This window comes from Pelophylax lessonae, assembly GCF_965119305.1.
Source record: "Pelophylax lessonae genome assembly, chromosome: 2".
NCBI lineage: Eukaryota > Metazoa > Chordata > Amphibia > Anura > Ranidae > Pelophylax > Pelophylax lessonae.
This window is the reverse complement of record NC_138769.1, coordinates 109,783,472-109,811,189: the sequence shown is the minus strand read 5'-3', so window position 1 is coordinate 109,811,189 and position 27,718 is coordinate 109,783,472. Positions and strand designations below refer to the sequence as shown.

General features: G+C 37.5%; 1 protein-coding gene across 3 annotated transcripts in view; it reads right to left on the bottom strand.

Moving 5' to 3' along the window:
• The window catches only part of GLRA2 (glycine receptor alpha 2), a 305,784-nt gene that overhangs the window by 71,742 nt on the left and 206,324 nt on the right, over positions 1-27,718 (bottom strand). For all 3 annotated transcript variants that reach the window (XM_082245588.1, XM_082245587.1, XM_082245589.1), the window contains one exon: positions 18,565-18,714. In XM_082245588.1, coding sequence (XP_082101714.1) covers positions 18,565-18,714 — 150 coding nt within the window. The remainder of the gene's footprint in view (positions 1-18,564; positions 18,715-27,718) is intronic.

Sequence of the window (27,718 nt, the reverse complement as noted above, 5' to 3'; positions counted from 1 at the left end):
GGTTTTTTCTTGGTACCGATCTCATTCAGATATAAATTAGCTTCTTGATGCCATGGATCTATGGGATACACATTGTGATATGTTTATGCCATGGTGTGTTTTTTTGCGATACATGTCGTTACTTTCATATACACATATACAATTGTTGGGCATTTTTATGTATATGAGTGATTACATTGGCCTATTACATATAATAATTTTTGTATATTTGTATGCATTCTCCACTCTTCATGAAGGTGTTCATTTCATATACATAGCGCCAAAGTTGACATCATGTACTTTGAATTGAGATCGATCCCAATTTTTGGACATATTGCATATATGGAACATATATAAACAGGCTCTTCCTTGGATCTTTGCAGATTTCTTCTTGCTTCAGCCCTCTCTCTTTTTTTGTTTGTGTTTCTTCACATTCACATTCATTATGATTTTTCACAGACGTCTCTGTGTAAATGTCATACTTACATCTTTTCTTCATCACATCTATTTTATTCACTAATTTTATACATTGGTTGATTTCCATCATTATTTTCACCATTATTATCATTATCAACATTATTTGTAATCTTTTTATATATAAATATTACACATATCTACACAGATGGTGATCACACCTTTATATCATATCCAGTAAAACACATTTAAACTTCAACTTTATATTATATTTTGTTACATAATATGTGTTTGGATGGGCTTTTGGATTTAAGAAGTATTTCTGCATTCACACATATACAGTACATGTGGTTTCATGCTTTTATTTCCATAGCCTGTTTTTATGATATTCAACTATGCAAATGTGATTTTATTAATCTTTCATATATATGTTTTTTTCACAATTTTATATTGTTTCCCCTAGTGGGATTCTATGTGTCACTAATTGTCTTCACTGTGATACCGCAGACAGCTCGGCTTCCATTCATTCTTCATTAACTTAAGTGGTTCAGGATGTGTGTGATTACACCACCCTGTTCCTGTTGGTTTGTCCACCTACAAATACTTGCCGATCTCTGCGATCTCACAGTGTGGTTATGAGTAAGCGACTAAGAATGTCGTGAAACGCGTCAACCGGACACGTCTGTTTTGTACACTGTCTGTCTACTTTATTTTGAGGAATAGAGAAACCTTTGATTTCATTACAATACCCTGAGTGCGGTCTCACATTTGGATATTTAAAGATGGCTGCCGCATATCCAATTGGCCATGTGGTTGTGGGGGAAAATGCAACCATGTGTTGCTGACCTCACTCACAAAATGACCTGTGAGTGGTCAAGAGGAATGTTTACATCCTGTGGGTGGTCTCTGGTATACAGAACTATAAAAAGAGTCCATAGTATGAGGAATAGTCTGTTTTTGGAGCTGTGGAAAGACCAAGCATGCAGCCAGGATTTATTATTGTCCTGTTCCTCCAGCTATCCAGTGTAAGCTGTTGACATTCAACTACCAAATGTAAAGTATTATTTGATATTTTGGGATATTGGGAATAGGAGTGTATATTTAAGTAGTGGTATTTTGTGTAATGTTTATGGTAAAATTTATATGTAAGGAACTTTATGTATTTTGATGTAAAGTTTTGTTTTATGCTTTTTATCAAAACTGCTGTGTGTCTGTTCATTTTAAATATTCACTAGATATTTGCGTGGCTGTCCAGTATACCTGCAATTTCAGTATATTGTGCTGGAACAATTAAGAGCTTATCTGCTCAAGTGTATGCAGTCTTTTGCATTTTATACATTTTGTTGTTTCCCACTGTTATTAGATTAATATTTAAAATATAATAACAGCCTTATATTTTCCACATTTGTTACACAAGACCCAACCAGAATTTAAAACTCAACTCCAACTTCTGTCTGACCTAATTTTTGAGAATATTCCTCATTCCCTGTCCCATTAAAACTCATGGGAGTATGGTGGTCACAAAAACAGAAAGGCACTGACAGCAATAACATTTTTGGCAGAAGTTTTTCCTACTAAAACATATTTCGTTGGTGTGTTTTCCTATTGATTATTTTTCCCACAAATTTATTGCTAAAGGAAAATCTCCCAAATACACACATAGATACAGATGGCAATAAAAAGCCAACAGAGGCTCTCTTCCTTCTTCACTCTATCAAAAACAAAATACAATGGAGTTGGGATTTAAATTTGCTAAGTCATCAGAAATAATATTTTTCAGTCCGATGCTGCATTACCCCTTTTCTTTGAGCTTTAGCCCCTTTTCTATTGCATACGTTTTAATTCTCAAGTCCTTTAGAAATGCAGTACTGTTTATTTTTTTCATAGATAGACTTTACCAAAATGTGATATTTAAGGACTCAGCAGTACTACAGGGTTATAAATAAATAAGTGTACACAGACAAAGTGTGCCTTTGCTTAATTTCACCTTGACACAATGCCAATTTCTGAAAATAACACTAAAAAGCCTTGGACCTCTACTAAGTTGCTGGTTATTTTTACTAGGCACATCCTGTGCCTGCTGCCCAGCTTCTGGACAAATCCTCCATATTTTGTGTTAATTATGTATGAGCTGTAATATGAGAAAATAAAGCAGGAAATCCATTCTTTGATTAATGTGCTCTGTAGCAGTCATTAGATCTTAATTTCATCCTGTGTCAGTGATATTGCAGCTCAACAGTCTGACTGGGCAGCCTCTATTTAATTGAAAGGAAGGGAAGGGAAGGCTGAAGCAAACGAGAAGAATTAATTTATTATCACTAGATAGGGTCAAGAGCAGTGTTTGGGAATCTTCAGACCTATTTACATAAAGCCTGTGCAAAACACATTTTGAGGTTGGGGGTCTTCTCTGGTGTCTCATTGCATGTCCAATTGTTTTTTAAATGATAAAAATAACTAGTGGTGACTGGTGATCAAACATTCCCAGGATCGATTTGTATGTTTTTTCACTATTCTTGTATTCAGTGAACCCCATAAAAGTTTATGAGTTGCTAATCCATAGGGCTAATAACCAAGCTATTGTTAAACAAAATGCACAGTAAGCCAAACACTGTCGTGGGAAATACAGTATCTCACAAAAGTGAGTACACCCCTCACAGTTTTGTAAATATTTTATAATTTCAACACTGAAGAAATGACGCTTTGCTACAATGTAAAGTAGGGAGCGTACAGCTTGTATAACAGTGTAAATTTGCTGTCCCCTCAAAATAACTTAACACACAGCCAATAATGTCTAAACCGCTGGCAACAAACGTGAGTACACCCCTAAGTGAAAATGTCAAAATTGGGCTCAATAAGCCATTCCTCCACCCCCCCCCCCCCTCGGTGTCATGTTATTCGTTAGTGTTACAAGGTCTCAGGTGTGAATGAGGAGCAGGTGTGTTAAATTTGGTGTTATAGCTCTCACTCTCTCTTACTAGTCACTGGAAGTTCAACATGCACCTCACGGAAAAGAACTCTCTGAGGATCTGAAAAAAATAATTGTTGCTCTACATTAAGATGGTCTAGGCTATGAGAAAATTGCCAAGACCCTCGCCATGGTCGACCAAAGAAGTTGAGTGCACATGCTCAGCGTCATATCTAGAGGTTGTTTTTGGGAAATAGAGGTATGAGTGCTGCCAGCATTGCTGCAGAGGTTGAAGGGGTGGGGGGTCAGCCTGTCAGTGCTCAGACCATACGCCGCACACTGCATCAAATTGGTCTGCATGGCTGTCATCCCAGAAGGAAGCCTCTTCTAAAGATGATGCACAAGAAAGCCACAAACAGACAAGCAGACTAGAGACATGGATTACTGGAACCATGTCCTGTGGTCTGATGAGACCAAGAGGAACTTATTTGGTTCAGATGGTGTCAAGCATGTGTGGCAGCAACCAGGTGAGGAGTACAAAGGCAAGTGTGCCTTGCCTACAGTCAAGCATGGTGGTGGGAGTGTCATGGTCTGGGACTGCATGAGTGCTGCCGCCACTGGGGAGCTACAGTTCATTGAGGGAACCACGAATACCAACATGTACTGTGACATACTGAAGCAGAGCATGATCCCCTCTCTTCGGAGACAGGGCCGCAGGGCAGTATTCCAACATGATAACGACCCCAAACGCACCTCCAACACAACCACTGCCTTAATAAAGACGTTGAGGGTAAAGGTGATGGACTGGCCAAGCATGTCTCCAGACCTAAACCCTATTCAGCATCTGTGGGGCATCCTCAAACGGAAGGTGGAGGAGCGCAAGGTCTCTAACATCCACAAGCTCCATAATGTCGTCATGGAGGAGTGGAAGAGGACTCCAGTGGCAACCTGTGAATCTCTGGGGAACTCCATCCCCAAGAGGGTTAGGGCAGTGCTGGAGAATAATAGTTGCCACACAAAATATTGACACTTTGGGCCCAAATTTGGACATTTTCACTTAGGGGTGTACTCACTTTTGTTGCCAGGGGTTTAGACATTAATGGATGTGTTGATTTTTTTTGAGGGGGCAGCAAATTTACACTGTTATACAAGCTGTACACTCACTACTTTACATTGTAGCAAAGTGTAATTTCTTCAGTGTTGTCACATGAAAAGATGTAAAATATTTTCAAAAATGTGAGGGGTGTGCTCACTTTTGTGAGATATTGTATATATATATATATATATATATACATATACACATACACACACACACACACACACACACACACACACAGTATACACCACCATTGCTGAGCTATCATTTTGGAAATACCATTTGCTTGTTTGACATGATGATCCCCTACCATTAATTCTTTTTGAGCCACTAACCCGAAACAGGTATTCAGCAGTTTTAATTTCACACTGACTTCACTGGCTGCATGCTTTTTAGGGGTCTGTGGCTAAGAAAGTACAGAAACAAGAGACGACCAGACAACTAGCATTTTCAGAAGGTCAATATGGAAGCTTAAGTATTTCTGTAAGCACGGGTTTCTTTTACATTGTTACTGGCCTCTCAGTATTCTGGTAAGTTGGTACATACTGTATGGTACTATTGTAAAGTAGGGAATGTGTATAGCCTGTTGTAGTCCCCACCCTGGTTAAGTGCCAGTCCTATCCTGCTACACGATGGGCACCTTTGTAAGGTTAATATTAAGAAGATGGAGAGCTTGATGAGTGGTTAGATGCCATGGGTAGAGTGATCCTGGTTTTTCTTGAGGGTGCAACAGTACAGACCAGCATGTAGACAAAAAGCCTACTGTATATTGTTAGCTTCCATACTGGGTGTAGGAAATCAGAGAAATATGGAGGTAGATTTTAGGGATTCTGGACTCTGGGATACCCATCCTGTAGATATGTCGTGTCTCCTGTTCTCTGGACTCTGTTATCTCTGATTTACATAGCTGCATTTCTCTCGTTGAAAATTGCCACAAGCCCCAGCCTCCCTAACATATAATACAGGGTTAACGTCCCAAGACCAAGGCTCTGCTCTCAGACTGGGGGAGGAGGAGAGCACCTGAAACAGCTGGAGTGGACTGGCAGGTGAGAAATATAACCTCTTAGGAATGACAAGTATTTAACCCTTGGAGTTGAGGGGGGGGGCGTTTGGATGAATGGATGTTTTTAAATTCTTGGATTTGGGCTTTATTAGCTTTTAAAGTGATTATTTTTTTTGCTGTGGGGATCTCACTTTCTGTTGGAGGGTAGTGATGTCGCGAACATAAAATTCGCTGTTTGCGAACGGCGAACGCGAACATCGGCGAATGTTCGCGAACCGGCGAACATTGCGAACCGCCATAGACTTTAATAGGCAGGCAAATTTTAAAACCCACAGGGACTCTTTCTGGCGACAATAGTAATGGAAAAGTTGTTTCAAGGGGACAAACACCTGGACTGTGGCATGCCGGAGAGGGATCACACAAAAAAAAAAATCTTAAAAATTGTAATTTTTTGATAGAGAGCCAATTATTGGAAAAATTAAAAAAAAAAAAAAAAAAATAAAACATTTCTTTGGATTTAGCATCTGGGGGGTCTAAAAAGTGTACCTGTGAAGTTTCAGCTCTGTAGCATGTCCGGAACCAGAAAAAATTACGAATTAGGGTTAGGGCTAGGGTTAGGGTTAGGGCTAGGGTTAGGGTTAGGGCTAGGGTTAGGGTTATTTTTATGGCTAGGCTTAGAGGGTTAGGGTTAAGGTTAGAGGGTTAGGGTTATGGTTAGAGGGTTAGGGTTAGGTTTAGTGTTACGGTGAGATACTTAGGGTTAGAGTTAGTAGCCCTACCCCTACCCCTCTAACTCTAACCCTAAGCACTAAAAATAACCCTAACCCTAGCCCTAACCCTAGCCCTAACCCTGATTCTATTTTTTTTTCTGGTTCTGGACATGCTACAGAGCTGAAACTTCAAAGGTACACTTTTTAGACCCCCCAGACAATAAATCCAAAGAAATTGTTTTTTTTTTTTTAAGTTTTCCAATAATTGGCTCTCTATCAAAAATGACAATTTTTAAGAACTTTTTTTGTGTGATTTAGTGTCTAGGGGGTCTAAAAAGTGTACTTGTGAAGTTTCAGCTCTGTAGCATGTCCAGAACCAGAAAAAAAGATAAATTTTCAGTAGAGCAGGGATGGTGGGAACCCCTTTTACACCTATATGATCTTTTTTCCTGGTTCTGGACATGCTGCAGAGCTGAAACTTCACAGGTACACCTTTTAGACCCCCCAAACAATAAATCCAAAGAAATTTTTTTTTTGTTAAGTTTTTTTTTTTTTTTTTAAAGTTTTCAATAATTGGCTCTCTATCAAAAATGACAATTTTTAAGAACTTTTTTTGTGTGATTTAGTGTCTAGGGGGTCTAAAAAGTGTACCTGTGAAGTTTCAGCTTTGTAGCATGTCCAGAACCAGAAAAAAAAGATAATTTTTCAGTAGAGCAGGGATGGTGGGAACCCCTTTTACACCTATATGATCTTTTTTTCTGATTCTGGACATGCTACATATATATATATATATATATTAAAAAAATACTCAAATACCAGCCCTCAAAGGGGCTTTTGGGGACAAAATATATATATATATATATATATATATATATATATATATATATCACAGAACAAAAAAAATACACAAATACCAGCCCTCAAAAGGGCTTTTGGGGACAATAGATATATATATATATATATATATATATATATATATATCCAAAAAAAACCTCAAATACCAGCCCTAGGAAGGGCTTTTTGGGGTGCTGTCCTTACAGCAGGAGTGTACCAAGAACACTCGCTAACAAGACCGGGAACTGTCCCCAGCTATAACAGCAGCAGCAGCACCAGCACTTTCCCTGCTCTCAGTAACACAGAAATGATCTAAGATGGATGCTGCCCTTGCTTATTTATAGGAGGTGGGAGGGTGTGGGAGGGAGGTATGCTGATTGGCCTGGAATGTGTCTGCTGACTGTGATGTTCAGGGTCAAAGTTTGCCTCAATGATGATGTATAGGAGGCGGACCGAACATCGCATATGTTCGCCCGCAGCGGCGAACGCGAACGTTCGAAGTTCGCCGGGAACCGTTCGCCGGCGAACCGTTCGGTACATCTCTATTGGAGGGTAGCTATGTTTGTTCTCCAAGGTCCCACTAAGAAAAATAGCTGCCCCTCTCTTGTTCACTCCCAAAATAGACTAGGGACTATTGACTGTGGAGTGGACTATGTGATTTGTAGTTTGCGTAGAACAATGCAAATGATTGCAACTAATGTGCACCCAGCAAATGGAAGTGAGGAGGGAATTATAGAGGTTTAGGATCTCACAGTTGATGTTAAAAAACACAATAAAAAATGATCTCATGAAAAATAGATAATACAGGGTCATTAAATTGTGGATTTTATGGATTATTTTTGAAGAATAGTGTAATCGTTTAGTGCCACTTTAAGGGGCATTCTCTGTCAAGACCCCAGCCTGCCTACAGACAAAAGCTGCAGCAGACTGATGAGGGCTGCTCACTCTTTTCTCTCTACCTAAAAGCATATTCCTTGTCAATGCATTTTCATACCTGAATTATCCCCTGTACCCCCCTTCGAGAGGGGGATGCTAAGTCAAATTTAGGAATGATTTATTAATGAATAAAGAGCTGCATTAATCTGTGTCTTCTGTAAATGCCAGGAGTTTAGCCAAAGCCTGGGTTCATACTTACATCGGATGTGGCTTGCAGCAGGGGTTCGGTGTGTCCCTGCTCTTCGTTTCAGGGATGAATCAGGCCCATATTTTTGCCTGAATTCAGACCTGAAATGGAGTCAAAGAGGCACAGGTCCCCAGTGCAATCTGCTCTGCAGCCACCCCGGCTGGGAAACTTGGCCGCTTATCTAGCAATTTGTTATAAATGATCCCCAGTATTCACTATATATATATATATATATATATATATATATATATATATATATATATATATATATATATATATATATATATATATGTATATATATATATATATATATATATATATATATATATATATATATATATAGCTATATATATATATATATATATATATTTATATATATATATATATAGATATATATATATATACATATATGTACATATGTACATATATACATACACACTACATTGTCAAAAGTATTGGGACACCTGCCTTTACAAGCACATGAACTTTAATGACATTCCAGTCTTAGTCTGTAGGGTTCAATATTGAGTTGGCCCACCCTTTACAGCTATAACAACTTCAACACTTCTGGGTAGGGTGTCCACAAGGTTTAGGAGTGTGTTTATGGGAATGTTTGACCATTCTTCCAAAAGCGCATTTGTGAGGTCAGGCACCGATGTTGGTCGAGAAGGCCCATAGACACACTAAACCTAAACCTTGTGGACAGCCTTCTCGGAAGAGTTGAAGCTGTTATAGCTGCAAAGAGTGGGCCAACTCAATATTGAACCTCAAGGACTAAGATTAAGACCTAAGACTGGGATGCCATTAAAGTTCATGTGCGTGTAAAGGCAGGTGTTCCAATACTTTTGACAATAGAGTATATATATATATATATATATATATATATATATATATATATATATATATATACACACACATACATACACACACACACACACACACATACTTTATATTTTCTGCCAATTTTACTACGAAGCATTAATCAGAAATTCTGAACTAACTACTGTATCTTGTTCATACTGTATTCCTGCTATATTATGAGTACAATAATGGTAGTTATTGTGGTCTTTTATGTTCCCCTCCCTTTATTTTTATTTGCAAAACTTTTTACCCTTAAGCTTGGGTTGTAGATTTGATTCAAAGTTCCGTATGCTGAGGAATCTGTACTCCGCAATCCATTCATGCGCCGTACCGACTCAACGCTTTCATTCCCAACAAGGACAGTCTGTCCACAGATTGTAATAACAGATAAAGGCCGCAAGGATGGAAGAACAGCAAAATGATTAAACAAAAAAAGCACAAAACATGCAAAAAGCAATGACATAATATATACTTGAAAACAGTGCAATGAATAAAACGGAACACATTACAGGCACAAATTAAACATGCATGTTACACAATAATGCAGCAAAATATATTAAATAATATTACCTAATGAAAGCTAAGAGAATGTTATTCGAAAAGATTAAAAACAGTAATGGCTTGCTCACAATAGATTCCTAGTAGGTGTTTTACAGCACTGAATGAAAAGCATGCCAAAACAACAGCATACCCACTAACACCCTAATAGCTACATCTGGAACATTTAAAATACACCTACAGTCAGACCACATTTGGTTAAAAGAGACAAACTAAGAGTTCACTGCAATTATGGGATTAGCCTATTTATTATATAACAATCGCAGTAATATAGCAGCATGACATAAGGCACATTCCAGTTCACATAAAAAAGGGCTAGGTTTGTCTTAACCATCATGCTATCCCGTTATTGCAATGTTATTTATGTTAAGTTAGTGTCATAAACGCATTTAGCCCTGGCTTTGCTCCTTTCCATGTGGACAGGAAGGCCTGAGTGTCATTCAAACTCCTGCCAAAAAGTATTGAATTGTATTATTTGTGGCAGTGGCTTTTTTATTTTGAATATTTGTAAAAAATCATGCCTGTTTTGGTAAACCATATACATTTTGGGGCATTATATCTTAACTGGCCTGCAAAAAAACATGGACAATTAGATAATACAACTAGGGATGCGCAAAAATAAATTTTCGCTTTGCTAGAATTTTAGCTTTGGAGTCAATAGGGGAAGAACAATTTAGGTAGTTATAGGTGGGGTTTAAATGCCTCAAATGTCTAAAGGTGAAATACCTACTAAGGATTAGGAATGCTTCATTTACATAAAAAAATTAAATAAAAACAATTTCTACTATTTTTTTTAAGTATTTCTTTCTAGGTGCACTTGATAAGAAACTTTCATAGAAATACAATGACAACTTTAATAACAAATCATTCTCCTCCATATCAGTGTCAGTATTGACGATGGGAGTACATGGCTTTTTTGATAAACACAAAGCAGATGTGTAAAGTAGCTCTGTTCATAAACAAAGCTATGCCACACAGCGCCAGGGTCTGACATGGCGTTTCATTAACAAAATCATGTAAAACAATTAACTTTTTTTTTTTTTATAGATAATTTTGCATAGAAGTGCCCCATGGTGAAATAAGAAGTAAATTCTGATTAAAACTTTATTTTCCTCAGAATCAAGTTTTGTGAATTTAGCTGCTCATCTTCAACTAGAATCGCCCTTCTTCTCTTAAAAATGTTGGTACTAAGGAATGCCCCTACCACATTCCAATAGGACATCTCTCAATAGACTGATGCCTTGTATTGTCAGATTCAATCAGGACATATTATTGTATTCTCTTTTTTCAAAATTTGAATTTACAGGTTTGTCTGGGTTAGTTACAGGTTTGCTTTAAGACACCCTACAGAATAGAAACTTGGTGTCAACACTTTATTGTCCTAGGAAGTCACCCCTAGCAGGGCTATCATGGGAAGGGCACTATACATTATTTGCTATTTTTTATATGGAACCTAAATAAAGGTTATCTCAACCCAACTTCTAAAGCTTCCAAGTTTTATTTATTCGCTCTTGATTGACCATAGGAAACACCATCTGTGGCAATGACAAATTAAATTCAATATCAATTGGCTATTAAAACCATCATCATGGAAAAAGCTCATTTAGTCATAGAAAAGAGAATAGTCTATACTTTTGTTTCAAAAAATATTATGGAGCAAGATTACATGGCACTCTCCAGCACCCTAGAGCAGGATAAAGGTGACAACTGAAATTAGAGAAGAATTGGATGTGCATAAGAACCATTTCACAATTTCACCAGGAAAATGGTGGGCGTTGGGGAGTAGGAATTTTTTAACAATGCACATTCTGGAGTGTCATAGACACTGGATTGTCCCAAATTTAGCCAGAAAAGGCCAGACTGGGAGACTGTCATATGCAATCTATAGGCACCTTAAAGCAGACCGTGCACTAAAAAGCAACATCTGCTTAGATTAGGCCCCCTATCCCTTTTAAAATCCCTGTATAATAGAAGTACAAATATGTAACAGTGGTGCAAAAAGTTAGAATCTTTACCTACCTTACACCGGGTTCTGCCTATGCCACCTAGGCGAGTGTAAAGTTATAAACTTTCTGTCAAGATTCTGGGAATGATGAGGATCCCAAGTCTTATGAGAAGATACACCTGTTGTGTTGGAGTATCATCTCATGAGATTTGATGTACTCATCATTCCCCAGGAATCTCACTGGAAGGATAGTGATGTCATCCCTTGCAATATAGAAGACAGGGGTATGGTAAGTATTCTAACTTGTGTTCCTATATAGCCCTTGTCTCTTTGTAATAAATATTAATTGATATCCTAATCACTTTTTATAGTTTACTTTTATCATTAGTATGGTAGCATTATACCTACTTACAAAGTGATAGGTATATGCTAACTGCACATTTATCCGACTGCAGAAATATCCTCTGTCTCTTGAAGCAGCTTATAAAAGGGGAAGACTGTTTAATCTGTTTCCTGCACGCCTTTTATCCATTTAATCACCGCTTACTGTACTCATGTTCGCTATCCTACTCCTTTGTAAACACAATTGTCTGCATGACCCTATGCCTGCAGGAGGGTACAAGCTTTCACACAATTAACTTAATATAAAATTATAAGACATTAAGTCAACGAGCCTCTCTTGATCATGTTATTTATTTGTTCAAATTAAAGCATGCATAATAAAATTTATCAAGCCATAGATGTGTTGTGGAAAATTACAGCCCTGTACAAAACTCTTACTTTTCCAGTGGAACATACTTGGTATTCAACACATGCTCTCATTTTTTCAATTTACGATTTATAAGACTGCTAAGTCTTATAGCCTTAAAATTCACTTATTTTGTTTTTTGCTATCTACATTTATACTGTGAAAATGTTAAAATAAACTAAAGTAAAGAAAAAGTAAAAATTAGTGGAAGGGCAAATGTGAAATTGGCGCACACATAGCTAAAGTAAAGCAGTGGGGCAATAAAGGGAATAAACTGCCTCCAGGATGGTGGGACAGGCACCTTCAAGTTCCTAAATGCATCCTCCGTTTATTTTCAGGGTGATTCCCTGGGAGCCTTTTCAACCCCCTGGGCCTCTTTTGACATCAACATATGGTGACAACAGAAGATTTGTTGTGATGGGCAACAAAGAAGGTAAACTACTCCCAAGATAAGTAATGCAGGCATTTCCAGGTTTCTAAAAACAACTTTCCTAATTTAGGATTGCCTTTGGATACCAAAACACTGGAGCATAGTCTGTGTACAGACTCTTTGAAGCCCATTCTCCATAGTCCTGAAGACTCTTTATCTACTTTTACAATCCCCATAGTACATTTTAAGGAAAAACGTTCTTTAGTCTTCAAGATATACTTGGAATCTCACTTTTCATTTTGTTGTTTCAGAAGCCACGTATCTACAGAAACCCTAGTTGGTGCTAAACTTTTCTGATTCTTCTCGTGTTTTCAATGATTAGTTAACTGGGTTTACAAGCTCATGACTTTGTCATTAATCTGGATTGCTTGAGTTCTAAACCATTTCCAACTTTTTTTCTCTGTGTATCAATTTTACCATGGACCAGACACCTATAGCCTCCAACAGAACCTGTTTCTGAACAAACAAATCCTAAGGATACAGAATTTATTGTATGTTGCCTCCTGGCCAAGAGTAGGGCAGTGGAATCCCAAGTGGTTCTTTTCAAACATGGCCAACTTTAGCAGCACCACATGATGCTTTTGGTGCAATAAAAGTGAATGCATCCCAAGGATCACTAACATCAAACTGCACCCATATTCACAGAGCATCAGTTTGTTAGCAGCCATTTCTCTTTAACAATGTTTTACACAGTAGCTAGCAAATTGCTTAGAACAAAGAGCTGATATGTTTCTGAAATTCAAAGCAGCAAAGCAGCTTTGTATTCAGGTTTCAAACATGTTTATTATAGAAAATGGCACAATCAGTCACGTACACTAGAAACTCCATACTTGTTGAGCATTGTGCAAAGCTTATTTTTTTTTTCTTGTTTCAACATTTTATTAAGTAAGAGATGAAATGTATCATGTATACGGTAAGAGTTGTAACCATGTACTGTACAGCAGATCATGGCACTTGGTTTATGGTTGTCTTTTAAATAACAGAACAAGTCAGAGTAGTTGACAACATTTTTTTAATCTCATAGGCACCAGTGGGTCCCATTGGGAGAAAATGTACTCATCGTGTCACATAATTAATTAGGCTTGAGAAGGTCCCAATGCAGCAAATGCAGAGGTTACAAATAGGTTTAGGCATACGCAATTAAAGCCAAACTTCTGCCAAAACCTTTTTTTTTAAGTTTTTGGATGAAGTTTAAAAGGGTTGAAGGCTTGATTTTTTTTTTTTTATTGCTCTTTGCGTACCACTGGGGAGACTTGCCCTCATCTGTCTCTGAAAAGAAATATATTTCCAGGACAATTCAGCTACTGTGACTAGTTTAGGAAACTATACTTCATCCTTGCAACATAGCTTAACAATATCAAGAATATTAACAAACCAAACATACACATTTTACTATGCATTATCTAGCAATTTCATCCATTTTGTGCACTGCCATATACATTTTTAAGTAATACATACTCAACATCCACCTGCTTACTGGAACCAGAAACAACTCAATTAAACATTTTTATGCACACTAGTTCATGTTTCAATAATTCACACATCAATAAAAGCAACATTATCCTGGCACATAACACAGCCAGCCCAAGCTCTTGTAGGAGCAGCTTGGCTATCAAACTCTGAACATGTGGTGTTATCCAGCAGCCAAACTAAAATATGTGGTGGTGGTGGGAGCTCTGTAGCTCTGGAGTCAACCATGAACACATTCTTTTTGGGGTGTTGGTTAGTGGACCACATGGTAAAGTAGCAATTCTGGATAAGAAGCATGCTGCCTCAAGTAGATCATTTGGTTACAATTTTCTAATTTATAGCTTGCCAAAAAGGCTAGAGCTGCTATGGTTCAGCGTTACTGAAAAGGAGGCAGGACAAATTCAGTCCTGTTTGTTAGCCAGTCAGTAACTGTGTGCCTTGATGATACTGTATATATAGAGTTCTCATACTCCTAAACCTGTCTGTCACAGGGTAACTATACTATTATTGTTTTTTGAACAGGAAATTGATTTTAAGTGATTGCAAATAAAAAACATGTTATACATACCTGCTCTGTGCAATAGTTTTGCACAGAGCAGCCAAGATCCTCCTTTTCTCGGGTCCCCTGCCAGCACTCCTGGTTCCTCACCCCCTGCCAAGTGCTGCTTGCTAGGGGGGTCACTCATGCATTATCTCTCCTGAGCCCTGCTCTTTGTGTCCATAAGACACACAGAGCTGCTTGGCCATGCCCCCAGGCTCCTTTGTCACTGGTTGTAATTGACAGAAGCAGAAGCCAGTGGTTCCTGCTGCTGTACCTGAGCAAATGAGGAGGGAGAGAGCCAAGAGAGCCTTTGCTCTTGTGCACATCACTGGATCAAGTTTGGGCTCAATTATGTATTTGGGGGGCTGCTGGGGGAGCTGTATGCAGAAGGTTTTTTATCTTACTGTATAGAATGCAGTAAGGTAAAAAAAAAAAAACTCCAGCCTTTACATCCACTTTAACTGTTTTGACTTTGTGAGCAACATGGACATTTTCTGCTTTTGAATTTCCCCACATGAGGCACATAAATGCCATTATATAAAGTTTATTTAGTATAAACTAAAAGTGACACATTATATTTTTAGTATATTTGATCTGAAATCAGCCATAGAACATAATACTTTTTGTATTATGTACGAATGTCCAAAACAGAGACCTTACTGTAAGAGTACTGAGTACTGTGTGATATGCAGTAACCTAAATATCAGCTGAGATATGGGCGGTATACTCGATTCATTAGAAGAGTTGATACATGGTACTGGATCCCTGGAAGTTTAATATCACTCATGAAGGTTGAAATAGTGCATAATGTAAGGAAAATTAATTGGCAGCTGCTACACACTAAAAAGTTCTACCTTGGGCTGTGATTGGAATGAATAGATCTAGGATTGAAGAGCCACACATGTTAAAGTCCAGATACAAATGTATATAAGTAAGTTTGGAATTTTTATATTGGAATAGAGTTTGAGAATTGAGATTAAAAGTACAATTTCTGTGCTTGCAGAAGACACCAAGCAGTGTAGTGGAATAATGTTCCTACAGCATGCTTCCAACTTACAAGCAGACCTTATTGATTTAATGCACTGTTTAATTGGCCAATTGGGTGGCAAATGAAATTTAATGTTGACAAATGTAAAGTTTTTGCACTTGGGGGCTGAAAACATACATGCATTATACTTCCTAGAAAAAGTTAAACTGGGGGGGCAGGGGGAGTCAATGGTTGAGAAGAATCTGTGTGTTCTAGTTGATCAAAAACTTAAAGTGGTTCTAAAGTCAAAAAGTTTTTTACCTTAATGCATTGTTTGCATTAAGGTAAAACATGTTCCACTACATTTTCTCTCCTTTCATCCCTAAACACTTACCTTATGTGTCTCATCATTCCAGCACTGTCCAGACTGCTGCAATTTTCCTCCACTTCCTGGTCTCACAGACAGCAGCGGGAGCCACAGGTCATTCAAACGCCTATGAGCAGAGAGTGGAAGTGGAGCTTACCAGTGCTGTGTGTGTCTATGGACAAACACAGCCCAGATCAGAAGCATGCCCAAGTGGGGGCCTCCATAACAAGCAGCTTGCTAAGGAGACACTCGTAGAAAGAAGGAGTGAACAGCGCTGACAGCGGGGATCACCAAAAAAGAGGTAAGGGGCTGCTCTGTGCAATACCCTTTCACAGAGCAGGTAAGTATAACATCTTTTTTTTTTTTTTTTAAAGCAAAAAAGTTGGGCTTTTAAAATCAATTTAATAGCATGCAAAGCCAAGCTGCAATTTCTAAAGCAAGCAGAATACTTTCTTGTATTAAAAGAGGAGAGAGAGAGAGTGAGAGAGAAAGAGGGAGAGCGAGAGAGAGAGAAAAAGAGCGAGAACGAGAGAGAGAGAATTTTTCCCCTGTACAAAGCATTATATCTCATCTAGATTATGCAGTTCAGTTTTGGACACCAGTTCACAAAATAAGATATTAGAGAACTGGAGAAAGTGCAGTCAAACTGATAAGATGCATGAAGTAGCTCCCTTAACATCTGGAAGAAAAGGTTCATGTACACAGGGCAGTTGAAAACCTTTTCTGAATGCTGGAAACGTGACAGCTGGAAATCGACAGTGAAAAATGTCCATTTTGCTCTTACATACCACATTTATGCAAGTTTAGCAGCGGCTATAATCATTAGAAGTAATGAGCATTGAGGTTAGAAGCATTTTTTTCAATTATAACACAAGTAGCCTCAATGCATGAAAACAAGTAAATTATTAACTATTTCAGCCATTCTGTGAGAAAAGAGAGCGCAGCAGAGAGTAGTGTGCTTGTAGATAGCCATCTTAATTTTTGTGTTTTCACTATGGATCCCATCATGAGCATGTGTGAGGAAATGTTCCTGATGTTGCTGAGGAAGACCTAGAAAATTGTGTGAAAGGACCAGAGTTTGTCGCTACTGGACTCATCCATTAACAAAGGCAACAGCATATGGTAAAATGTGTGTTTTTTCAACATTTTTATATGTTCAAAAATTATCAGAAATGTTTTTCTCTTTAAAAACGCTTATAATTGCAAACGCACATAAATGCAGTTTATTGCAGTTACACGCAGTTACAAGCATTTGGCGTTTGAAATGCCTGTAAACTGCAGTCCAGAACGCCATTTTTCTTCTTTAAAAAAATGCCTGTAACCACAACTGCCTCTAAACTACTATAATAGACTGAGTGTACAGTACATGTACACATAACATAACGGAAAGTTTAGGGGCTGCCTAAAAGAAAACACCCAACTGCTTCTAAACTTTAGTTTAGCGGCTGAAGTGTACATGAGGTCTTTACAGTAGGAGTTGTAAAAATGGGGAATAGATTCCCTTTAGAACAAGTTATGACCAGTTCATTAGGTTGTTTTCAAAAAGAGCTGGGTGCATTCCTGATCCTGAATATACAAAATATATCTAGTTTTGAACATTTATAGTTCATAACATCAGGGATTGTTGATTTATTTTCCCTCCACTGGAGCAAATTTATACGTTTTTGTTTTGCCTTCTTCTAAATCAACTGTGGATAAAGGACTCTGTATAATGTGGTTTTCTAATTATTTACTTTTTTATTTTTTTTATTTTATTTTTTTCTATTGATTGAACTAGATGGACTTTTTTTTTTAACCCGACTAACTAACTACTGTATGTAATAAACTTAAGTCTGGATCCATGATCTACTTATTCTCAATTCCTTATTAACCAAGCTTACTAACAATGACTCAGAACTACTGTAGTTTCAGTTCACTAAAGATCGGCTGCAATATGAATGACATACTCTAATCCTTGTCACCTGAGCTTACTATCAATAATAATGCTTCAGTGGAGGAGCCTACATATCTACATGAAAGAGACTTTTTTATTTTCAAATAACAGTGTTTTTACATTACTGCTGTCTTTTACATTGTATTATTCAGTTCAAGCTGCAGTCAATACAACAACAAAACAGACCAACGTCAGGGGCTTCGTAGATAGGTAAAGTGGATAAGCTTTTTCAAAAGAATCTTCCTGCCTTGTACGTTCATGGTGAACATACGTAGGCTGAAATGCTTATGGAGAATGGGTCAGTGGATAATGCATTTTATTGGGCACAAAACTGCAAGTTTGTACAAATGTGTGCCCAATGTGAGGAGCTGTCCCTGGACCTGCACAATGTTCTATTATGGACAAAGCAGGCTATAAATGAACAGAAGCTCACATCTACCTACAATATATTTTGGGCTCATGGGTAATGAGCTTTAACTGCAGCACCATTCACTGCAAAATAGTTTCCTAAAAGGGACAAGTCCTCTTGATCCCTTACCAGCAGCATGCATATTATGTTCTATCAGCATAAACAGAAAATGGGAAATTAAACATAAGTGTATACCATGAAAATAACGGTCATACTGATATTAAAACCTTTAAAAAGAAGGTATCTATGTATATAATAATAATGATCCTACCTTGCTTTGTCTTTTCTGTCTCCTGCGAAGCCTCAGGAATTCCTTGTGCTGTCTTGACACAAAATTTACAGCTGCGTATTCCAGCAAAGCAGCAAAGACAAACAAAAGGCAAACAGCCATCCAGATGTCAATGGCTTTCACATAGGATACCTGCAAAAGAAAATATCAAAGATGTCAAGGGACCCATGTACCATTAAATTCTTGGTTAACTTCTATGAGATCTATAGATAATAATGCTACCCCCATATATTGGACCCTGGAGAACCTGCCCCCCTACTAAATATATATACTGTGGGTCTCAGATGGCCTCATATTATATTATAACCAATTTTGTAATAATTTACGTAAAACCAGAAATGTAACCAAGAACTGCAAATAATGTATGCCAAGATATACTGAGGCTATAAAATGAATGACACCTTTTTATGTTTCCCTTTTTTATATTTCACATAATGAAAAAAATCTTTATAGCATTTTTTGGTGGTTTTCCAGGTTGCGCTGCTAAATAAGTACAACCTGAGTCTTTAGTTAAATCTACATTCTTTAAAAAATGTTTTAAATATGTTTATTTTTTTATACACAACCCATATATACTGTATAAAACCCTATATATTTACATACATATCTACATGCATACATAGAATCTATTTACAGGGATCACTTCCTGCTTAGGTTTGTCAAACAGTGATTGTGTTTACTCTTCTCCTCTCCCAATTCAGTCTACTCAAACCATATAAAAACAGTTGACTAAGTAGCCTATTTTTTCATGTTGGCAGTCATTCAGCAGATATTTGAGAAGCCCGTAGAGAGAAAAACCAAGAGTCCATACCTTATAAGTAACACAATTTTGGAAATATGGTATATCTGGCATTGAAAATGAGATAATTACATTAAACACTATGTTTATGTAAACATTGTAAAAACAGCTAAATAACCATTAAGAGCTGTACACATGAACCAAATATCGGATATCATCGGCTGGTTCAATAGAAACCGTCCAACATTCAGCCCTTGTGTATGGTAGCCGGTCTGACAGAAGCTGGCCAGCCGGCCATGACCGAAAAAGGTCTGCCAATCAGCATCCTATCAGCACTCTCAACCAATGGCTGAGAACACTGACTGGTGTGTTCTGGCCGTGGGGGGGATCCCCCTGTCAGAACACAATAGCTTAGCGGAGGAGAGCGCTGTACTAGCATTGCATAGTTTTTACAGCGGCTCTTTTTCATTTTTTTTTTCATTTAGCCCGCTGGGTTGAATGAAAAAAATGAATAGTGTGTACCAGCCTTTAATCTCAGGTCAACATGCTGTGAATTTTTAAAGCTAACACAACACACCTAAAATTGTACATGAGATTTACATGTACCTGCCTCAGAGATAAACTGAAAAATCTTTAATCAAATCACTGTACTGCATATACCGTACAGTCCTACCATATAAAATACTGTACATTCCTATGCTTTCAACTGTTTTTGTAAATGCACATCTACCGGCTTCATAAAAACAGACAAGCTGAGACTGTAGGATTGAATATATTATTTATAAACATTATTTTATATAATGCAGTTCTAATGTTCAACTTTTTTTCTAAATACTGTAAATAATGTAACCCCTTAAGAACCGCACGCTGTAGATTACCATTCCCCATGCGAGGAGAACATTCTACGCTTCATTTTGTAACCTAGATTTGAAACCATAGTGACATCCTTTGGTTTCAGACAAGTGATTGGGAACCAAGCAGTATGGTTCCAACCATGCAATCACATAATAATCATGTAATCTAATAACAATCTTGGTGATCATATGAAGTTTGTTCACAAAAAAGCTGCCAGGTACAGCTGTTACTTTGTCCCTCTCTCTTTCTCTTTGTGGAGTTGCTGTGCATTACAGTGTGTAAAAATAGATAATTAAAAAATATAAAAATTTAAAATAATTAGTCACATATAGTCATTTGTCACTTTTGTTTCATTTTTTTTTTTTTTTTTTTTTAAAGTGGTGCAATGCCTCTTTAGCCCCTTGCTGGGAAAGGAACCCCCTAAAATCTTTAAATATTGACAGAATACACAGGGTGGGAGGATATCGAAGCCAGGCTGGGGGAGGTCCAAGAGATATGATAGTGAGGTTCTATTATGTAGAAAAAAAGTCAATAATTATGGAAAAGGCCCAGAACTCTTCTGGGATTACTTTTGTAGGTGCAAACACACAGCTATATGCTGATTTGTTGGCCGAGACCCTGGCAAGAAGGAGACTCCTCAAACCCCTGACAGAGCATATGCGGGCCTCTAATATCTCATACCACTGGGGTTTCCCTGCCTGACTTAAAGGGAGAAAAGATGGCCGCACAGTAGTTATGAGATCCCCAGAAGACTTGAGTGAATTATGTAGCCAGTTAAATCTATCATCACCACCCCTGCCAGAGTGGGAAGAGACTGTGGGTGCACCAGTATTGTTGATGGAGCCACGGTGGTCTTTGGTGGGGGGGGGGTGTAAGGGGGGGGAGTGGGAGGGGAGAACATGGTTAAGGACAACAGAGATGTGTTACAAGCTTCTTGCCAGATGGTATCTCACCCCGCAGAGGGCTCAGAGGTTTGGTGCAGAGATATCCCCAACTTGTTGGAGGGAATGTGGGGACCTTTGCGCATCTGTGGTGGGACTGTCCAAAGATACAGGTTTTTTGGGAAGGGATTATTAGGTCAATCCGCGAGATTACAGGAGATGGTAGCCAAGAGGAACCTTGGAGGTGCCTGTTTCATAACACAGAGAAAAAGTTGACGGTTTATAAGAACACGCTTGTGCCTCATTAACTGAACGCAGCTAAAAGCTTGATACCGGTATTTTGGCGTTCGCTAGAAATCCCAAGTATTTTGGGGGACTGGGCTGTAAGGGTGGATTGGGTAAGGTCCATGGAGGAAATAATGTATACAGTGGAGGACTCCTGCAATAAATATTTGGATATATGGGGGGACTGGTTGGAGTTTAAAAAAACTGAGGACTAGGTGAAAATGCTGGGTGTAGAAGATTAATATTGGAGACAGCTTAGGAAACAGAGAAATTTGGGCCTAATTGGTCAACATCAAGGTTGGGAACAATGATGAACAAGAGAGAAAGAGCATGATAGAGAATGAGTATAGAACGAAAGAGAAGGAGGGGATATTATTGTTTTTTTTTTTTTTTTTAGGAGAGGGGGGGGGGATATCCGTATAGAAGCCTATATGTAATAGTTATACAGGAATGCTTCTGTTTTCTGTGGGACAATGTGTATCGCGATTATATGCTAAAGAAAAATTGAATAAAATGTTAATATAAAAAAAAAGAACACAAAAAAACTTACAATGATTTCATTCCTTCCCCACTTTGTCCAAAACCTAAAAAAAATTGGCTGAAGTTTTGTTTATGTTCATCCTTTATATGACTAAGCTCAATTGATTTACTGTGAACTGAGAGAAATATTGATCTTTTAAATTCATTTTTTCTGTAGATAAATCCATTGCTTACCAAAATCATATCTTAGCACAGAAAAAAACGGAACAACATTTAAAATGAACAGAATGGACGGAGAACTCGAAACATTCCTACTTTGCATTTTCTCTACTTCCAGAAAAAAAAGGTACACGCAATTCTCATACAAAAGCTCTCCAGGTGCAAATCTTGAAGCCTTTTGAACGATGCTAGAAGTGCAAAAATTGTCAAAGTAAAGAAAAACTTCACACAGTTCCTGGAACAGCGGGGACTGTATAGCCGTAAACTGAATGGAAAGTTAGTGATTGTGGAAGTTCTAATAAAAACTCTTAATAAAAAGAGACATGCTGATGAAATTTCAATGCTGAATGGCAATCAAGTAGCAGTTAACTTATATTAAACAGAATTTAGATTTATAAGTTGCTCACTTGAAATATGCATGCATTAACTTTTATGGTCACAGTACCACATCCCCAACTCCTGCGAACATATCTGTCTAAACATTGGACTTTAAAGGTATCAGGGGTACAACAACCGAATAATCCCTTTACAACTTTGTTCCACACACCTCACACACCTGTACACTGCCTATAGGCCTATTGATACGGCAAGAACTTTGTTAATACTTAAAGTAAAATTATAGGCAAAGTTTTTTTTTTCATTTTGGAGTGAGAGAGGGTTATAATGTCTGGTCATTTTTTTTTTTTTTTTTTTGCTATCTGTGCCTCATTCCTGTCCTATCGCCAAAACAGGAGGTGGGAGAAAATCCCTGAAAATTAGGGAAATCCGTTTGGAACCACCAAGTCACTAGAGATAGTGTTACGAGAGTTTGCTTTTAGTTATAATTTAAAGTGGTTGTAAACCCTCACATATGCCCAGTGGAGTGGACAGCCTCAGATGATACACAGAGATAAAACAAATCCACCTACATACTTGTTTATCTGCAGTCTTCTCCTCTTATACACCCTTTAAAAAGGGCAGAAAGTGTTAAAATCTTTCTTCATCTGTCAGGAGCACAGAGGAGGGGATGGAGAGGCTGTAGTAACAGTGTGTGAGAGATGATTGAAGGAAAGGCACACACCCCCTCCACACAGCAGAAGAACTGTGTTTTGAATAGACAAGCTGTCTACTGAGCTCTCTCTCCCCCCCAACACAAATTTATCTCATGTGTCAGGAAAACTTCTCAAAAGTGACTCATGCTGATAACAGAGGAACAGAGCACCAGATAGAAACAACACTTAGAGCTTTGGAGAGAGATAAGTAAACACTACAGATGTACAGTATGTGCTTTTCTCGTTTACAACCACTTAAAAATAGTTAGGATAACAAAGTGATACATGTATCTTTTTAAGGACACAAAAGGCTTTCTTTTGGGGGTATTGTCTTGCAAAAATTATTTTATTTTTAATGTAATCTTTACATAAAATCATAATAAAACTAATATAATAAAACACTTTTTTTATTTTAGCAGTTATAATAAATGTAAATGTTATTATATCTGTTATCATATCATATTTTTTTGTAAAATGGCACTAAAACTATGATTCTACATTGTAGTACAAAAAAAAAAATTTGTTTTACATTTCAATATTATTAGTTAGAAAATGATAAATAAAAATAATAATGGTTAAGAAGAAGATAAATATGAGTTCATTAGGATTGATTAGGGTAAACTGAGGGGTTCTTAAGGGGTTGAATAGAAACAAATTTTGTTTAAAAAAAAAAAAAAAAAAAAGTGTTCTTGTGGATTATTGGTTCGGTTGAACTACAATAGTATAATTTCTGATATATATGTAATGGTCTGACCGTATATAGATACCAATATTTGTATGACTTCTATGCCCACAAATGCAACCCCCAAAAAAAGGGAGGATTGCCAATGTACTGTGACTGTATTATATTGTATTGTTACATTAAGGGTTTTAAACAATAAAACATTTTCCTGATTTTTTTTTTTGTCAGGTTGCTTTAACCACTTTTAGGATCGCTCACTGTGCTGCTACTGCGGCACAGTGACAGCCCTGGGTCCAGTGACCTAGACCTACGTCGCTGGACTCCTAGTGGTCTCGGCGGCACGCGCGCGCTGCCGGAGGCTCGCTACCGCTGTGTTTAGACACAGCGGGAGTCGGGCCGGAGGAGGAGAGGCGGCGATTGCCTTCTCTCTTCCCCGATCATCGGGGAAAGTGTGAGAAGATCCGCCCGCTTGTGTAAACAAAGCAGGCGGATCTTCTCTGTGACAGACAGGGAGAGATCACAGGATTCAGCATAGCTGGTGCAGCCCCACACACGTCATTAAGCATGAGGCATACATTTAACCCCCTTCATCACCAACAGTGTTAACCCCTTCCCTGCCAGTGTCATTATTACAGTAACAGTGCATATTTTTAGCAGTGATTACTGTAGTAATGTCACTGGTCCACCCAAAAGTGTCAAAAATGTCAGTTAGGGGTCTGATCTGTCCACCACAATGTCACAGTCCCGCAGAAAATCGCAGATCGCCGCCATTACTGGTAAAAAAAAAAAAAAAACAATAAAAATTACAAATCTTTCCCGTAGTTAGTAAACACGATAACTTTTGCGCAAACCAATCAAAATACGCTTATTGCAATTTTTTTTACCAAAAATATGTAGCAGAAAACAAATTGGCCTGAAATATTAAAAAATTTTGATTTTTTAAATTTTTGGGGGAATGTTATATATCAGAATGTGAAAAATATTGTTTTTTTTTTTTTTCAAAATTGTCTCTCTTTTTTTCAAAAATGAAAAATCACACAGGTGATCAAATACCACCAAAAGAAAGCTCTATTTGTGGGAAAAAAGGACGTAAATTTCATTTGGGTACAGCATCGCACGACTGCGCAATTGTCTGTTAAAGTATCGCAGTGCCGAATCGCAAAATATGGCCTGGTCCGGTCTTAAAGTGGATAAAAAATGCTCATTGAGAATTTTTTTTATATATCATAGGTAAAGGGGGCGCTGGTGATCTTAATTTATGTATCACGTGTTATAAAAAAATGACGCTCAATAAGCGAAATGCATTGTGGTCATTGCTAACCCGGAAGTAACATACAGAGGCATTCGTAGCAGAGGCTGGGACACTCACCCACCGCCGCAATACAAAGGAGGGGGAAAGGAGATATAGGGTGCTGCAGATCCCCGGAGAATATCTTCCTAAGACCCAATACGATTTTGTACTGCCGAATTGCCCAGTGCCAGGAAGGCACAACAAATAGTAAGTGGCTAATTGTCACCCTTTAGTATATGCTTTTTTGAGAATAAAACAGTATTTCACTATTGGAGGCTATTTTTTTCTTCTTCTATATCTTTATATATATGGGGGGGACTATATGGTCCAACTCGAATATTATAGGAGCAAGAGATCCAAGCAATCGAGGAGAGGTTTGATCCACCCATAAAGGGATCACAGGCGTTGGGGGTCTTTATGACCTGCTGCTAGCTGGTAAGAGGCCACGGTTGTCACACCCCAGCACCTGGAGCACTGTGAATGGAAAAAATAAGAATTCACCAAGCACAATTTTGATTGCATGATATTGCCTGGATTTTTAGAGACACTACTTGGAGCACATTTATAATATATTTATATATATATTTTTATATTTTATATATTTTCATATATTTCTATATATATTTTTATGTGATTTTTTGTATGTGATTTTTATATATTTATTCATTGGTGTATTCACTGATCCACATCTTTGTGGATTTATTTACTTTGAGAAGCACGGGCACTTTTTATTGAATTTGCACTGGTATGCACTTTTCTTTTGCTTGTTGCACTAATAGTAGTTTAATATCTACAATTTTTACACTTGTAGCATTTTTTTAATCACATCTATTGCACTTTAAATCACTTATAAATTTTTTTATAACACGTGATACATAAATTAAGATCACCAGCGCCCCCTTTACCTATGATATATACCTATTTATTGTTTTAATACAATTAAAGGGGCAGCAGGTTCAATTATCTTTTTAAAGGGCCAGGCGCCTTCTCTTTTCTTTCCATTGAGAATTTTTTTTGTCAAAGACATGTAGCTAAATACATTTTGGCCTAAATATATGACAAAAATTGAATATATTGGATATGTTTTAACAGTCAAAGTAGAAAATGTCAATTTTTCGCAAATTTTTCGCTATATTTTATTAATATCGCAAAAAAAAAAAAAAAGTGCAGAGGTGATCAAATACCACCAAAAGAAAGTTATGTTTGTGGGAAAAAAAAGGACGTAAATTTTGTTTGGGTATAGCATTGCATGACTGCGCAATTGTCAGTTAAAGTCGCGCAGTGCCAAGTTGAAAAAAGTGGCCTGGTCATTGAGCAGCAAAATCTTCCGGGGCTAAAGTGGTTAACTGGCATCATATGCAAATGAAAGTTCATTTCAATGATCTGCAGATGACTGAAATAGATTAGAAACAAAAGTAACAATGTTACTTTGTGTCTCTCTTTCTGTGTGAACAGTGTTTACAAACTCATTTGGTTGGCCAGTGAGGGGAAAAAGGCCCCCCAAGGCAAAAGACAGGGTGTACTACACATGATTTGTATACTTACTTGTTTTTTTTTTTTTGGGCATGTTTAGCATGCCCAGTGTCAACAACTGATTCTATTTTTCTTTACATACAGAAATCTCTTGTAAACGCCTATAGTCTCAAAACCTCTTGTTTGAATACTGTATATACTATTTTATGGAATAGTCTGTTATTTTTAAATTATCTAATCAATACTTGTGAGAGGTGAGACCAATACTCTGAATTTACCAGATATTTAAATCTGCATCTTCAGGAAAAAAAAAGCTATTGTTTAATATTGATTTTGCAATCAACCAGTCAAGCAACCAGTCAAGTATTACCCCAAATAAAGGGAGAGGGGTAGCATAGGATCTGAAGATATCTAATGCTCAAAAGAGAAATTAGAGCCTATCAAAGCCTATCACTTGGCGTTATTCTGAATCAGTAACTAGTAATGTAAACTTTGGGGGCACTACCAATATGATGACATGGACATGATAACTTGAAGGTAAGAAGGCACTATCAATATAGTGATGTAGACACAGTACATCCACTCAATGGATATCTAATTGTATTGCCTAGAAAAATCTGTAGCATGCCCCAACCAACAAAAAGAGGGGACAAGGAGCCTCCCTCTGTATGCTGATAGTGCCTCTGAGCAAAGGCATGCAATCTTGTGAATTGTGTTTTTCCGAATATTTTATAATGAATTGGAATAGTGCATTGTAGATTTTTAAAGGATTATTTTGTTGTACTTGTGACCCTTGACCCTTGCTACCTTGAAAGCCTTATGCTTTGTAGGATATGTTCGAAATAATTTGGTCAAATATTCGCATCTGTCAAGCTCCTGTAGACACCATGCTTTGTAAGCCTGGCTTTGACTACATTTCCAGGAATAAAGCTTATTTTTTTCTACAATTTCTGAAAGCTTTAACCATTTTCCATCCTCATTGTAACTTGGGATTTTCCCTGCAGTATTGTAGATAAATTCAGACATGCCTACCTACCAATGGTTTCTCTTTGTATTCTGCTAATTATGTGACTATACTTCTCTTTCGGATGCTTTAAAATCTATCTTACAGTATATGTCTAGGAAAAAAGTAGTAGTTTACAGTGTATGTCAAAATAACAACAACAAAAAATCAGTACTAATCTGCAATACATGTACTAT